The 17,053-nt window shown below is 48.8% G+C and overlaps 1 protein-coding gene across 1 annotated transcript in view; it reads left to right on the top strand.

The window, feature by feature from the left end:
- The first annotated feature begins 2,908 nt into the window (after positions 1-2,908).
- LOC140895954 (uncharacterized) overlaps positions 2,909-17,053 on the top strand; it is a 39,693-nt gene continuing 25,548 nt past the window's right edge. Inside the window, exons 1-2 of the mRNA XM_073306923.1 lie at positions 2,909-3,674; positions 4,261-4,470. Of these exons, the coding sequence (XP_073163024.1) occupies positions 3,092-3,674; positions 4,261-4,470 (793 nt within the window). The 5' untranslated portion in view covers positions 2,909-3,091. The remainder of the gene's footprint in view (positions 3,675-4,260; positions 4,471-17,053) is intronic.

Below are 17,053 nucleotides of genomic sequence, written 5' to 3'. Positions count from 1 at the left end.
AATGCCTGTTCAGTTGGCATATGTGTCCTACACTTCCCTTGTGCCTCCCTCCAAGCCTTCATAGGGCTGTGCAGGCTAAGTGCCCTCTTTTCCTTCTCAACTGCCTTGGCCTGAGACAGAGCATTAGCATGCCTGACTTTCGAAGTCTCTTAGACTGTTTCTCTACTATAGTTATTTTATTTACTTTCTCTCAATCCCTTCCTCCTTGGATCGGGGACTTTTCCCTGCTACATACTGTTGCCCTGCAGTATGCCAGGCTCTCTGGACTTGATGCAGTGTGTTTTCTTGCCAGGAGGCCATCCTGGACAGCAACAGGCATTCCCTTTTTAGCTGCTGCTTGGGAGAATCTCATTCCGCACAAGTGCTCCATCTGTACCACTCTTGAGGGCAGGGAAAGAAAAGATGGTGACCTGAAACTCTTAATGATAGAGTGTTCCCTCCAACCAGCCTGAAATCCAAGCCAGGAGACCCCAGATGCTGGTCACTGAGGGAACACCTGTGCCCTATCAGCTTCAACACATTCACCTGGGGCTACCTGAGGTAAATCCAGGGAGAAGACCCATAGAAAATGGATTCATTCTCCACAGATAGTTTCAGTACTGAGACTTGCTTGCTGCTCTCTTTCTCTGCTGAGCCTGGAGCACCAGGCATGGAATCATTACCGATAGTGTCTGGAGCCCCAGCCATGCCCAGATTGGGATGCAAGGTCTCCATATCAGTCTTGATCCACAGGAGCAGGACACTGCATCATCAAAGCATTCTGCCTCAAGAGAAGGGTACCCACAACTCCTTCAGTACAGTCTACATCAAAGTTTGCCACTAAAACTGCCTCAGTATGGGGAAGATGCCGTGCCTCTCATATAGACTCATAGACATTAAGGTCAGAAGGGACCATTATGATCATCTAGTCTGACCTCCTGCACAATGCAGGCCACAGAATCTCACCCACCCACTCCTGTAATAAACTTCTCACCTATTTCTGAGCTAATGAAATTCCCAAATCATGGTTTAAAGATTTCAAGGTGCAAAGAATCCTCCAGCAAGTGACCTGTGCCCCATGCTGCAGAGGAAGGCGAAACCCTCCCAGGGCCTCTTCCAATCTGCCCTGGAGGAAAATTCCTTCCCGACCCCAAATATGGCAATCAGCTGAACCCTGAGCATGTGGGCAAGATTCACCAGCCAGATACCCAGGAAAGAATTCTCTGTAGTAACTCAGATCCCACCCCATCTAACATCCCATCACAGGCCATTGGGCCTATTTACCACGAATAGTTAAAGATCAATTAATTGCCAAAATCATGTTATCCCATCGCACCATCTCCTCCATAAACTTATCAAGCTTAATCTTGAAGCCAGATAGGTCTTTTGCCCCCACTGCTTCCCTTGGAAGGCTGTTCCAGAACTTCACTTCTCTGATGGTTAGAAACCTTTGTCTAATTTCAAGTCTAAATTTCCTGATGGTCAGTTTATATCCATTTGTTCTTGTGTCCACATTGGCACTGAACTTAAATAATTCCTCTCCCTCCCTGGTATTTATCCCTCTGATATATTTATAGAGAGCAATCATATCTCCCCTCAACCTTCTTTTGGTTAGGCTAAATAAGCCAAGCTCCTTGAGTCTCCTTTCATAAGACAGGTTTTCCATTCCTCGGATCATCCTAGTAACCCTTCTCTGTACCTGTTCCAGTTTGATTTCATCCTTCTTAAACATGGGAGACCAGAACTGCACACAGTATTCCAGATGAGGTCTCACCAGTGCCTTGTATAATGGTACTAACACCTCCTTATCTCTACTGGAAATACCTCACCTGATGCATCCCAAGACCACATTAGCTTTTTTCATGGCCATATCAAATTGGTGGCTCATAGTCATCCTGTGGTCAACCAATACTCCAAGGTCCTCCTCCTCCGTTACTTCCAATTGATGTGTCCCCAGCTTATAACTAAAATTCTTGTTGTTAATCCCTAAATGCATGACCTTACACTTCTCACTATTAAATTTCATGCTATTACTATTACTCCAGTTTACAAGGTCATCCAGATCTTCCTGTATGATATCCCAGTCCTTCTCTGAATTGGCAATACCTCCCAGTTTCATGTCATCCACAAACTTTATTAGCACACTCCCACTTTTTGTGCCGAGGTCAGTAATAAAAAGATTAAATACGATTGGTCCCAAAACCGATCCCTGAGGAACTCCACTGGTAACCTCCCTCCAGCCTGACAGTTCACCTTTCAGCATGACTCGCTGTAGTCTCCCCTTTAACCAGTTCCTTATCTACCTTTCAATTTTCATATTGATCCCCATCTTTTCCAGTTTAGCTAATAATTTCCCATGTGGCACCCTATCAAACGCCGTACTGAAATCGAGGTAAATTAGATCCACTGTGTTTCCTTTATCTAAAAAATCTGTTACTTTCTCAAAGAAGGAGATCAGGTTGGTTTGGCATGATCTACCTTTTGTAAAACCATGTTGTATTTTGTCCCATTTACCATTGACCTCAATGTCCTTAACTACTTTTTCCTTCAACATTTTTCCCAAGACCTTGCATACTACAGACGTCAAACTAACAGGCCTGTAGTTACCCAGGTCACTTTTTTCCCCCTTTCTTAAAAATAGGAACTATTGCCTGGTCTACACTTGGAGTTGAGGTCGAATTTAGCAGCGTTAAGTCGATTTAACCCTGTAACTGCCCAAACGACAAAGCCCTTTTTTTCAACTTAAAGGGCACTTAGCCCTGGTCTACACTAGGACTTTAGGTCGAATTTAGCAACGTTAAATCGATTTAAACCTGCACCCGTCCACACAGTGAAGCCCTTTATTTCGACTTAAAGGGCTCTTAAAATCGATTTCCTTACTCCACCCCTGACAAGTGGATTAGCGCTTAAATCGACGTTCCCAGCTCGAATTTGGGGTACTGTGGACACAATTCGATGGTATTGGCCTCCGGGAGCTATCCCAGAGTGCTCCATTCTGACCGCTCTGGACAGCACTCTCAACTCAGATGCACTGGCCAGGTAGACAGGAAAAGAACCGCGAACTTTTGAATCTCATTTCCTGTTTGGCCAGCGTGGCAAGCTGCAGGTGACCATGCAGAGCTCATCAGCACAGGTGACCATGATGGAGTCCCAGAATCGCAAAAGAGCTCCAGCATGGACCGAACGGGAGGTACGGGATCTGATCGCTGTTTGGGGAGAGGAATCCGTGCTATCAGAACTCCGTTCCAGTTTTCGAAATGCCAAAACCTTTGTGAAAATCTCCCAGGGCATGAAGGACAGAGGCCATAACAGGGACCCGAAGCAGTGCCACGTGAAACTGAAGGAGCTGAGGCAAGCCTACCAGAAAACCAGAGAGGCGAACAGCCGCTCTGGGTCAGAGCCCCAAACATGCCGCTTCTATGATGAGCTGCATGCCATTTTAGGGGGTTCAGCCACCACTACCCCAGCCGTGTTGTTTGACTCCTTCAATGGAGATGGAGGCAATACGGAAGCAGGTTTTGGGGACGAAGAAGATGATGAGGAGGAGGAGGTTGTAGATAGCTCACAGCAAGCAAGCGGAGAAACCGGTTTTCCCGACAGCCAGGAACTGTTTCTCACCCTAGACCTGGAGCCAGTACCCCCCGAACCCACCCAAGGCTGCCTCCTGGACCCAGCAGGCGGAGAAGGGACCTCTGGTGAGTGTACCTTTTAAAATGCTATACATGGTTTAAAAGCAAGCATGTGAAAGGATTACTTTGCCCTGGCATTTGCGGTTCTCCTAGATGTAGTCCTAAAGCCTTTGCAAAAGGTTTCTGGGGAGGGCAGCCTTATTTCGTCCTTCATGGTAGGACACTTTATCACTCCAGGCCAGTAACACATACTCGGGAATCACTGTAGAACAAAGCATTGCAGTGTATGTTTGCTGGCATTCAACCAAAATCCGTTCTTTCTCTCTCTGTGTTATCCTCAGGAGAGTGAGATATAATTCATGGTCACCTGGTTGAAATAGGGTGCTTTTCTTCAGGGACACTCAGTATAGCCCATTCCTGCTGGGCTGTTTGCCTGTGGCTGAACAGAAATGTTCCCCGCTGTTAGCCACAGGGAGGGGGGAAGGTTGAGGGGGTAGTCACGCGGTGGGAGGAGGCAAAATGCGACCTTGTAACGAAAGCACATGTGCTATGTATGTAATGTTAACAGCAAGGTTTACCCTGAAAGAGTGTAGCGACTGTTTTATAAAATGTGTCTTTTTAAATACCGCTGTCCCTTTTTTTCCTCCACCAGCTGCATGTGTTTCAATGATCACAGGATCGTCTCCTTCCCAGAGGCTAGTGAAGCTTAGAAAGAAGAAAAAACGCACTCGCGATGAAATGTTCTCCGAGCTCATGCTGTCCTCCCACACTGACAGAGCACAGACGAATGCGTGGAGGCAAATAATGTCAGAGTGCAGGAAAGCACAAAATGACCGGGAGGAGAGGTGGCGGGCTGAAGAGAGTAAGTGGCGGGCTGAAGACAGGGCTGAAGCTCAAATGTGGCGGCAGCGTGATGAGAGGAGGCAGGATTCAATGCTGAGGCTGCTGCAGGACCAAACCAGAATGCTCCAGTGTATGGTTGAGCTGCAGCAAAGGCAGCTGGAGCACAGACTGCCACTGCTGCCCCTCTGTAACCAACCGCCCTCCTCCCCAAGTTCCATAGCCTCCACACCCAGACGCCCAAGAATGCGGTGGGGGGGCCTCCGGCCAACCAGCCACTCCACAACAGAGGATTGCCCCAAAAAAAGAAGGCTGTCATTCAATAAATTTTAAAGTTGTAAACTTTTGAAGTGCTGTGCTTAAAGTGCTGTGTGGCATTTTCCTTTCCTCCTCCACCACCCCTCCTGGGATACCTTGGTAGTCATCTCCCTATTTGTGTGATGAATGAATAACGAATGCATGACTGTGAAGCAGCAATGACTTTATTGCCTCTGCAAGCGGTGATTAAAGGGAGGAGGGGAGGGTGGTTAGCTTACAGGGAAGTAGAGTGAACCAAGGGGCGGGGAGTTTCATCAAGGAGAAACAAACAGAACTTTCACACTGTAGCCTGGCCAGTCATGAAACTGGTTTTCAAAGCTTCTCTGATGCGTACCGCGCCCTCCTGAGCTCTTCTAACCGCCCTGGTGTCTGGCTGCGCGTAACCAGCAGCTAGGCGATTTGCCTCAACCTCCCACCCTGCCATAAACGTCTCCCCCTTACTCTCACAGATATTGTGGAGCACACAGCAAGCAGTAATAACAGTGGGAATATTGGTTTCGCTGAGGTCTAAGCGAGTCAGTAAACTGCGCCAGCGCGCCTTTAAACGTCCAAATGCACATTCTACCACCATTCTGCACTTGCTCAGCCTGTAGTTGAACAGCTCCTGACCACTGTCCAGGCTGCCTGTGTACGGCTTCATGAGCCATGGCATTAAGGGGTAGGCTGGGTCCCCAAGGATACATATAGGCATTTCAACATCCCCAACAGTTATTTTCTGGTCTGGGAAGAAAGTCCCTTCCTGCAGCTTTTGAAACAGACCAGAGTTCCTGAAGATGCGAGCGTCATGCACCTTTCCCGGCCATCCCACGTTGATGTTGGTGAAACGTCCCTTGTGATCCACCAGAGCTTGCAGCACTATCGAAAAGTACCCCTTGCGGTTTATGTACTCGCCGGCTTGGTGCTCTGGTGCCAAGATAGGGATATGGGTTCCGTCTATAGCCCCACCACAGTTAGGGAATCCCATTGCAGCAAAGCCATCCACTATGACCTGCACATTTCCCAGGGTCACTACCCTTGATATCAGCAGATCTTTGATTGCGTGAGCTACTTGCATCACAGCAGCCCCCACAGTAGATTTGCCCACTCCAAATTGATTCCCAACTGACCGGTAGCTGTCTGGCGTTGCAAGCTTCCACAGGGCTATCGCCACTCGCTTCTCAACTGTGAGGGCTGCTCTCATCCTGGTATTCATGCGCTTCAGGGCAGGGGAAAGCAAGTCACAAAGTTCCATGAAAGTGCCCTTATGCATGCGAAAGTTTCGCAGCCACTGGGAATCGTCCCAGACCTGCAACACTATGCGGTCCCACCAGTCTGTGCTTGTTTCCCGAGCCCAGAATCGGCGTTCCACAGCATGAACCTGCCCCATTAGCACCATGATGCATGCATTGGCAGGGCCCATGCTTTCAGAGAAATCTGTGTCCATGTCCTGATCACTCACGGGACCGCGCTGACGTCGCCTCCTCGCCCGGTATCGCGTTGCCATGTTCTGGTGCTGCATATACTGCTGGATAATGCGTGTGGTGGTTGATGTGCTCCTAATTGCCAAAATGAGCTCAGCGGCCTCCATGCTTGCCTTGGTATGGCGTCCGCACAGAAAAAAGGCGCGGAACGATTGTCTGCCGTTGCTCTGAAGGAGGGAGGGGCGACTGACGACACGGCTTACAGGGTTGGCTTCAGGGAGCTAAAATCAACAAAGGGTGTGCCTGTACATCAAGGAGTATTTCAGGCAGGACTGCACGGAGGGTTCCAATAAGAAATGGTGCACCAAAGTTATCGTTGTTATTGGAACAAGGAGGTTAGCCTGGCCTCTGATTGATACATGGCTAGATTAACCTCGCTGCGCCTTCTCTGTGACTGACTGCAGTGTGATCTAGACAGGGGAGGAGGAAAATGAGTACAAAACAAATCTGGTCTATTTCTTGTTCTGACCCACTCCATCTATCCTTTACATCTTTGGCTGGCAGCAGACAAAAAAGGCGCGAAATGATTGTCTTCCCTTGCTTTCACGGGGGGAGGGAGGGTGGGAACGGGGTCCTGACGATATGTACCCAGAACCACCCGCGACAATGTTTTAGCCCCATCAGGCATTGGGATATCAACCCAGAATTCCAATGGGCAGCGGAGACTGCGGGAACTGTGGGATAGCTACCCACAGTGCAACGCTCCAGAAGTCGACGCTTGCCTCGGTACTGTGGAAGCGCTCCGCCGAGTTAATGCACTTAATGCACTTAGAGCATTTTCTGTGGGGACACACACACTCGAATATATAAAACCGATTTCAAAAAAACCGACTTCTATAAATTCGACCTAATTTCGTAGTGTAGACATACCCTTAAAATTGATTTCTTTACTCCACACTTGACAAGGGGATTAGCGCTGAAATCGGCCTTGCTGGGTCAAATTTGGGGTAGTGCGGATGCAATTCGACGGTTTTGGCCTCCGGGAGCTATCCCAGCGTGCTCCATTGTGACCACTCTGGACAACACTCTCAACTCAGATGCACTGGCCAGGTAGACAGGAAAGGGCCCGCGAACTTTTGAATCTCATTTCCTGTATGGCCAGCATGGCAAGCTGCAGGTAAGTACAGAGCTCATCAGCAGAGGTGACCATGATGGAGTCCCAGAATCACAAAAGAGCTCCAGCATGGACTGAACAGGAGGTACGGGATCTGATCGCTGTGCTATCAGAACTCCTTTCCAGTTTTCAAAATGCCAAAACATTTGTAAAAATCTCCCAGGGCATGAAGGACAGAGGCCATAACAGGGACCTGAAGCAGTGCCGCGTGAAACTTAAGGAGCTGAGGCAAGCCTACCAGAAAACCAGAGAGGCAAACGGCTTCTCCACGTCAGATCCCCAAACATGCCGCTTCTATGATGAGCTGCATGCCATTTTAGGGGGTTCAGCCACCACTATCCCAACCCTATGCTTTGACTCCATCAATGGAGTGGGTGGCAACACGAAGTAGGTTTTGGGGACGAGGAAGATGATAGCTCACAGCAAGCAAGTGGAGAAACTGGTTTTCCTGACAGCCAGGAACTGTTTCTCACGCTGGACCTGGAGCCAGCGCCCCCCGAACCCACCCAAGGCTGCCTTCCGGACCCGCCAGGTGGAGAAGGAACCTCTGGTGAGTGTACCTTTTTAAATCGTATACATGGTTTAAAAGCAAGCCTGTTTAATGATTGATTTGCCCTGGCATTCGCGGCCAGTACAGCTACTGGAAAAGTCTGTTAACAACATGTCTGGGGATGGAGCGGAAATCCTCCAGGGACATCTCCATAAAGCTCTCCTGGATGTACTCTCAAAGCCTTTGCAAAAGGTTTCTGGGGAGGGCAGCCTTATTCCGTCCACCATGGTAGGACACTTTACCACGTCAGGCCAGTAGCATATAGAATCATTGCAGAACAAAGCATTACAGCATATGTTTTCTGGTGTTCAAACAACATCCATTCTTTATCTCTCTGTGTTATCCTCAGGAGAGTGATATCATTCATAGTCACCTGGTTGAAATAGGGTGCTTTTCTTAAGGGGACATTCAGAGGTGCCCATTCCTGCTGGGCTGTTTGCCTGTGGCTGAACAGAAATGTTTCCTGCTGTTAGCCACGTGGTGGGGAGAGGGGGGAGCGGTTAGCCACGTGGTGGGGGGAGGCAAAATGCGACCTTGGAACGAAAGCACATGTGCTGTGTATGTAATTTAACAACAAGGTTTACCGTGAAAGAGTGTAATCATTGTTCTACAAAAAGGGGCCTTTTTAAATACCACTGTCCTTTTTTTTTTTTTCTCCACCAGCTGCATGTGTTTCAAGGATCACAGTATCTTCTCCTTTCCAGAGGCTAGCAAAGATTAGAAAGTGAAAAAAACACAGTTGCGATGAAATGTTCTCTGACCTCATGCTGTCCTCCCAAATTGAGAGAGCACAGGTGAATGTGTGGAGGCAGACAATGTCAGAGTGCAGGAAAGCACAACATGAATGCTAGGAGAGGTGGTGGGCTGAAGAGAGTAAGTGGCGGGCTGAAGAGAGGGCTGAAGATGATAGGTGGCGGCAGCATGATGACAGGAGGCAGCATTCAATGCTGAGGCTGCTGGAGGATCAAACTAATATGCTCCAGCATATGGTTGAGCTGCAGGAAAGGCAGCTGGAGCACAGACCGCCACTAAAGCCCCTGTGTAACAAACCGCCCTCCTCCCCGAGTTCCATAGCCTGCTCATGCAGACGCCTAAGAACGTGGTGGGGGGGGGGCCTCCGGCCTCCCAGCCACTCCACCCAGAGGATTTCCCAAGCAACAGAAGGCTGGCATTCAATAAGGTTTAATTTTTTAAAGTTTTTAAGCTCTAAAGTGCAGTATGGCCTTGTCCTTTCCTCCTCCCCCACCCCTCCTGGGCTACCTTGGCAGTTATCCCCCTATTTGTGTGGTGAATTAATAAAGAATGCATGAATGTGAAGCAAAAATGACTTTATTGCCTCTGCAAGCAGTGATCGAAGGGAGTAGGGGAGGGTGGTTAGCTTACAGGGAAGTAGAGTGAACCAAGGTGGGGGGGGGGTTCATCAAGGAGAAACAAACAGAACTTTCACACCATAGCTTGGCCAGTCATGAAACTGGTTTTCAAAGTTTCTCTGATGCGCAGCATGCCCTCCTGTGCTCTTCTAACTGCCCTGGTGTCTGGCTGTGCGTAACCAGCGACCAGATGTTTTGCCTTAACCTCCCACTCTGCCATAAACATCTCCCTCTTACTCTCACAGATATTGTGGAGCGCACAGCAAGCAGTAATAATTGGTTTTGCTGAGGTCTAACGGAGTCAGTAAACTGCGCTAGCGTGCTTTTAAACATCCAAATGCACATTCTACCACCATTCTGCACTTGTTCAGCCTGCAGTTGAACAGCTCTTGACTACTGTCCAGGCTGCCTGTGTATGGCTTCATGAGCCAGGGCATTAAGAGGGAGGCTGGGTCCCCAAGGATAACTATAGGCATTTCAACATCCACAATGGTTATTTTCTGGTCTGGGAAGAAAGTCCCTTCCTGCAGCTTTTGAAACAGACCAGAGTTCCTGAAGATGCGAGTGTCATGTACCTTTCTCGGCCATCCCACGTTGATGTTGGTGAAACGTCCCTTGTGATCCACCAGCTTGCAGCACTATTGAAAAGTACCCCTTGCGGTTTATGTACTCACCGGCTTGGTGCTCTGGTGCCAAGATAGGGATATGGGTTCCATCTATCGCCCCACCACAGTTAGGGAATCCCATTGCAGCAAAGCCATCCACTATGACCTGCACATTTCCCAGGGTCACTACCCTTGATATTAGCAGATCTTTGATTGCGTTGTCTACTTGCATCACAGCAGCCCCCACAGTAGATTTGCCCACTCCAAATTGATTCCCGACTGATAGGTAGCTGTCTGACGTTGCAAACTTCTACAGGGCTATTGCCACTCGCTTCTCAACTGTGAGGGCTGCTCTCATCTTGGTATTCATGTGCTTCAGGGCAGGGGAAAGCAAGTCACAAAGTTCCATGAAAGTGCCCTTATGCATGCGAAAGTTTCGCAGCCACTGGGAATCGTCCCAGACCTGCAACACTATGCGGTCCCACCAGTCTGTGCTTGTTTCCAGGGCCCAGAATCGGTGTTCCACAGCATGAACCTGCCCCATTAGCACCATGATGCCCACGTTGCCAGGGCCCGTACTTTGAGAGAAGTCTGTGTCCATGTCCTCATCATTCTCGTCACCGTGCTGACGTCGCCAACTCACCCGGTTTTGCTTTGGCAGGTTCTGGTGTTGCATATACTGCTGGCTAATGTGCTCATAATTGCCAAAGTGATCTGAGCGGGCTCCATGCTTGCCATGGTATGGTGTCTGCACGGAAATAAGGCGCGGAACGATTGTCTGCCGTTGCTCTGATGGAGGGAGGGGCAACTGATGACATGGCTTACAGGGAATTAAAATCAACAAAGGGGGTGGCTTTACATCAAGGAGAAACAAAAAGAACTGTCACGCAGAAGGGCCCCCTCAAGGATTGAACTCAAAACCCTGGGTTTAGCAGGCCAATGCTCAACCCACTGAGCTATCCCTCCCCGCAGTATTCCAGGTAGGACTGAATCTCCATTAAACTTTTCAAGGTGCCCCTGACAGACCTCACCGAAACGATTGTTGGCCCTTGATTTCACAGAGGGAGGGAGGGGGGAGCAAATTAATACAAAACAAATCTGGTCTATTTCTTGTTTTGATCCACTCTATCTGTCTTTTACATCTTAGGCTGGCAGCAGATGGTGCAGTAGGACTGCTAGCCATCCTCATCTCCTGGCTGCTCGGCAGAAGATGGTGCAATACGACTGCTGGCAGGACTAAAGAGAATGACCTGGTCGAGTCACTCCTATTTATGTCCCTGCGCCCATGTCTGCCCAGGTGCTCCTGACCGACCTCACCGACGCGGCCAAGAGCACCTAGGACATGATGACGATGGTTATCAGGCCTATTGCACCATCTGCTGCCACAAGGCAATGAGCTGTTGCTGTGTAGCAATGCAGTACCGAGTCTGCCAGCACCCAGGAGACGTACCGTGACAGTCAGCTGAGTGGGCTCCATGCTTGCCATGGTATGATGTCTGCACAGGTAACCCAGGAAAAAAGGCGTGAAATGATTGTCTGCCATTGCTTTCACAGAGGGAGGGCCTGATGACATGTACCCAGAACCACCTGCAACAATGTTTTTGCCCCATTAGGCATTGGGATCTCAACCCAGAATTCCAATGGGTGGCGGAGACTGCGGGAACTGTGGGATAGCTACCCACAGTGCAACACTCCGGAAGTCAACATTCTGGAAGTTGACGCTAGCCTCGGTACTGTGGAAGCACTCTGCCGAGTTAATGCACTTAGAGCATTTTGTGTGGGGACACACACAATCGATTATATTAAAACGATTTCTAAAAAAAGACTTCTATAAATTCGACCTAATTTCGTAGTGTAGACATATGTTAGCAATTCTCCAGTTCATACGGTTCAATCCCTGAATTTAGAGATTCATTAAAAAATCTTGCTAATGGGCTTGCAATTTCATGTGCCAATTCCTTTAATATTCTTGGATGAAGATTATCTGGGCCTCCTGATTTAGTCCCATTAAGCTGTTCGACTTTCGCTTCTGCCTCGGATATGGTAATATCTACCTCCATGTCCTCATTCCCATTTGTCATGCTACCATTATCCCTAAGATCCTCATTAGCCTCATTAAAGGCTGAGGCAAAGTATTTGTTTAGATATTGGGCCATGCCTACGTTATCCTTAACCTCCACTCCATCCTCAGTGTTTAGCGGTCCCACTTCTTCTTTCTTTGTTTTCTTCTTATTTATGTGGTCTTGGTGCACCCCATCCCCAACAACGCATCCTCACTGGTAACATCTATTTTGATTAGAGTAAATTGCCGGAGCAGCATATACTCTCGATAGCAACAATGCAATGGGGCCCTGCTCTTCAAACCCACCTGGTACCGCAGGAGTTCAGGTTCTCAGTGGATCTACTTGTTGCGGAGGAGGCGGTGTCTCCCTTGTTCAGTACCAAGAGGTTATCAGGAGCAAGAGCAGCATGGTCCCAAAGATGGGACCTCTCCCTGGTACCATTTAACTCACCAACGTGTTCAGAGAATGTTGGTGCTCCCCCTATTGAGAAGGAGAAATTTTCCTCCAATTTGAATATTTTGATTCAGTGTTCCCCAACACTTCAGACAAGGGATCTCCATCCTGACATTTTTGACAAGAAGGGAAAGTTGCACCAAAAACAGGCCCCTGTTCCTCCAGCCTGGTTTGAGCATCAGTGATTGCCTTTAGTACCTCCCCAGTGGCCATACTGCAATCCTTGGGCTGCATGTTGTCAGCAGTTTGCCCACGCCTGTAGTCTCTCTCTCATGGGGAATATAGGGGGAGATGCTTCCCTACTCCAAATGCTCCTCCTCCATTACCTCAGGCACCAGAATCCTTTGAGGAGCAGGACATCGGGGCAGATAGAGGTTACTTCCCAAACAAATGTCTTCTTCCACTTCCCTGTCAGCTGGTGTGATGATGCGACAGTGCCCCTTTTGGTCAGAATGAGTGTTGTGCAGAGTTTGCTTGATCTGGCAGGGCGGTCAGTCAGCTCCTCTTTCCTGAGTGCCTCTGGCAGTCCTGTTCTTGGCTATGAAAGGGGGTTTGTTCTAGTCCCGCCAGGGTGTGTGGCATTTCCCCTTATACTTGGTGGGGTAAGCTGGTCCTGGTATTCAGGGGATTGGAAAACTCTTCAGTTCTTAAGTCTCTGAGTGGTCAGTAGGGAACCCAGGACAATCCACTCCACTGGGTTCCAGCTCAGGGTCCTTAAACCAGGCAGGTAGAATCAGACCTCAACAACTCTTCCTGCTGTGCTCTGATCTCCTTCATACCTCCCTTTTGTTTCTGTGAGCTCCTCTAGCCTGTAGATCAGTCATCCTCTTTCTGGATGGCTTCTCAGCAGCTTGTTGGCAGGAGGTTTTTCCCTCCAGTCCGCTCTTCTGACAGCCACCCTTCTCCTCTGCTTCTCAGCTCTTATATTCTCCCAGGTGCTGTGAGGCTGGTCCTCCCCAACTGATTCCTAGTCCCAGTCTTCTTGTCCAGCTTGTCCCAGTTCTCCGCCCCGCCCCTCCCCAGGTCCACATCTGATTGCAGTGTTCCTGCTCCCTACAAGTCAACAGACTTGCAGTCCTCACCCATTTCCTTTGCTGCCTTACCAGTCCCAGTTCACCCCTTTCCCGCAACAGCTCCCAGTTTCCTTGGCCTACCAGTCCCAGTCTCTACCCCTTCTATTCCCAGTCACAGTTTATTTCCCCTCCTCCAGTCCCAGTTTCACCATACTCTATGTCCCAGTCTATAACGTTCCCTTCCCCCCTGTACTGGCTTTTGTTCCTTCTGCATTCAAATCAATGCTCTGTGCTGCTTGGGTGCCAGCAGTGGGCATCATTGACAGCACAGGAGAGACAGGCTCCTTGCTCTCAGTTCTGGTGTTTGGCTCTAGAACTGCAGAAAGTAGCAATTGCAGAGCAAGTCTTTCTGATTTCCTCCCCACCCCCATCCCAGGATTGGCACATGCTCAGTCTCTCAGTGAGGATGGCATATGCACAGCCTGGTCAGTACTAGGAGCTGTGATAAGCTGAAGCATGCTTCGTTGATCTGTGGGGATAGTGCATACTCAGTCTGTTCAGCATTAGGATTTGAGAGGCAAAAGCATGTTCAATAAGGATGGAATCTGAGATTTTAGTTTCTATAAAAGTAAAGTTGTGTCTCTTGAGCATGCGTGAATTGCAATTTTCCAAAGGCTTGTAACTTAGCCATTTGGGACAGCAAGAGGCAGTGATAGACAGGTCCTTACCAACTTTCAAGTCCCTGCTCCAAAGCCAGGGCTTGAGCACGTCAAAGAAAAAGTGTCAAGAATTTTTTAACATGGGCAAAACAATGTCTTCCCTAGTCTTGTCCACAGGAATGGCTGAACCGTTTTGACTGAAAGGTTTCAAAAAAACGGTAATGATGAGGGGCGCTATCAGTGCTGCCTGTTGTAATCACAATGGCTTTCAGTTTTCTTGCTATTTCAAGTAGAAGGCCTCTTTACTGGTTGAGTTTGAAGAATTTTTTGTTTCCTACCATACAGATGTACAATGTTGTTTCGTTGCACTCCTTCAGAAAATGTACTTTTAGAAATATTCTTTGATATTTTGAATGACTGACAAGCCCACCATTAACACCCTGCACAGCATAACTGCTGACTTCCATTTGGCATAACCAAGATGAGTGAATTATAGCCTTGGACTGAATCGATGCCTTTGCAAAAGAAATGCCAGCCACACTAGTATTTTTGCTTAGGTAGAAAAATGTGTGAAAGGAAATAAATTAGCTGTGATGAATGAATGAAACCTCTTGAAACTGCAGGAATAAGATATTAGAGACTGAATTTTAAAAAACACATTTAAACTAAAAAAAAGTTTTAAATGTTTTAGGCTAAAAGCAATTGTTAGAAAACTTGAAGAAGTGAGTACAAAATTTTAAATTTATCACTAAAAAAGTCTAAATATATGCATGTTTGTTTACACGGCCTATTCTATAAACTTTGCACTGTATGAATTTGTAGTCCATTTATGTATTTTAAAGAGAACCGTTTCTAATACTGCACATGGAAGGCTGGTGTTGCCTGTTACTTGCCTAACCCTAGTGTAAATGTCCTGACTAATGTGTGCATGAAACAAAGGAATGGGATCTGGGGGTCATAGAGGACCACAAGCTAAATGAGTCAACAGTGTAACACTGTTGTAAAGAAAGCGAACATCCTCCTGGGATGTATTAGCAGGAATGTTGTAAGCAAGACACGAGAAGTAATTCTTCCTCTATACTCTGTGCTGATTAGGCCTCAACTGCAGTATTGCGTCCTGTTCTGGGCGTCAAATTTCAGGAAAGATGTGGACAAATTGGAGAAAGTCCGGAGAAGAGCAACAAAAATGATTAAATGTCCAGAAAACATGAGCTATGAGGGAAGATTGAAAAAATTGGGTTTGTTTAGTGTGAAGAAAAGAAAAGACTGAGGGGGGCATGATGACAGTTTTCAAGTACATAAAAGGTTGTTACAAGGAGGAGGGAGAAAAATTGTTGTTCTTAATCTCTGAGGATAGGACAAGAAGCAGTGGGCTTAAATTTCAGCAAGGAAAGTTTAGGTTGGACATTAGGGAAAAACTTCCGAACTGTCAGGGTGGTTAAGCATTGGAATACATTTCCCAGGGAGGTTGTGGAATCTCCATCATTGGAGATTTTTTTAAGAGCAGGTTAGACCAGGGGTCGGCAACCTTTGAGAAGTGGCGTGCCAAGTCTTCATTAATTTAAGGTTTTGTGTGCCAGTAATAAATTTTACATTTACAGGAGCCCCTCGATGGAACCCCAGATTGGCAGCAGGCTGAGTGGTGCCAGCGGCTGGGACCCTGGCTGGCAGGGGCCAGCATCCGGGACCCCAGACTTGCAGCAGGATGTGCGGCTCAGTCTGCTGCCAGTCTGGGGTCCCGGCTGCCGGCCCCACTCATCCAACTGCCAGCCTCAATGGACGGAACCCCGGGCCAGCAGCAAGCTGAGCGGGGTCGGCGGCCGGGACCCCAGGCTGAGTGGGGCCAGCGGCGCACTGAGCCTCTCAGCCCACTGCCAGTCTGGGGTTCTGTCCGCCAGCCCCTGCCCGCTGGGGTCCTGGCTGCCAGCCCCACTCAGCCCGCTGCCGGCCCAGGGTTCCGTCCATTCAGGCCAGCAGCGGGATGAGTGGGGCTGGTGGCCAGGACCCTGGCTGGCAGCAGAGTGCCACTAAAAATCAGCTCGCATGCTACCTTTGGCATGCGTGCCGTAGGTTGCCAACCCCTGGGTTAGACAAACACCTGTCAGGGATGGTCTAGATAATACTTAGTCCTGCCATGAGTCCAGGGGACTGGACTAGATGACCTCTCAAGGTCTCTTCCAGTCCTATGATTCTGTGTGTATCTGTTGGGGGCGTGTCTCGGGTCCCAGGATGGCAGTACTCTGGACTGTCACCCAACAGCGAGAGTCAATGGCCACTCCCAGCAGTGTCTTCCACCGGCAAGAGCCAGTAGCCCAGGGTAGGAGAACCTGGGCCCTCCCTTCTCCACCAGGTTCCAACCCAGGGCTCGATGAGATAACAATTCGAAGTATACAGACCATGGACACTGGTGCCACTATACCCCTTCCCAGGGCCACTTCCTATGGTGGCTTCAGTTCCTCTGCTGGTGCTACTAGGTCATTTCTGAGCTCCCCTTGGCATCCTCCCAGGGTGTGGTCTGGAGGGCCTTCCTCCCTCAGTCAGGGCTCATTGGTGCAGTCTTCTGTGGTCGAGGGGCCCGTGCTGGGACCTGGTTCCAGCCACCTGGGGTCTCTGCCTCTTCTTAGCAGGAACTTATACCACACACTGCTCTCCTGCTTCATCCACCCAGACTGAGCTAAGCTGCTCCCTTTTGAGTTCCTTGTGAACTTGCCCACCGGGGCAGCTGGGTGGAGCTCTCTGGGCCCAGAGATGCTCCTTAACTCTTCCTTCCACAGATTGGGGGTGGGGGTGGGGGCTTGTACACCCAGCTCAGTATTGCCTTTATCTACTGAACAATTGGTCATAAGCATGATTGTATTATCCAGGAGAGGTGGCTTGCAGAAATGATAAGCTGATGGAAAATTGCTTCTAGCTCTAGTGGCAGAGGTCTGCGTTTTGGAAATGGAAGATCCTGGGTCTATTCTGTGCAGCCAAATAATATGGCAACCATGAAGTCTACAC

This window comes from Lepidochelys kempii, chromosome 11, assembly GCF_965140265.1.
Source record: "Lepidochelys kempii isolate rLepKem1 chromosome 11, rLepKem1.hap2, whole genome shotgun sequence".
In the NCBI taxonomy this organism is placed as follows: Eukaryota; Metazoa; Chordata; order Testudines; family Cheloniidae; genus Lepidochelys; species Lepidochelys kempii.
The sequence above is the reverse complement of the archived record's forward strand: the minus strand, read 5'-3'. Positions and strand labels throughout refer to the sequence as shown.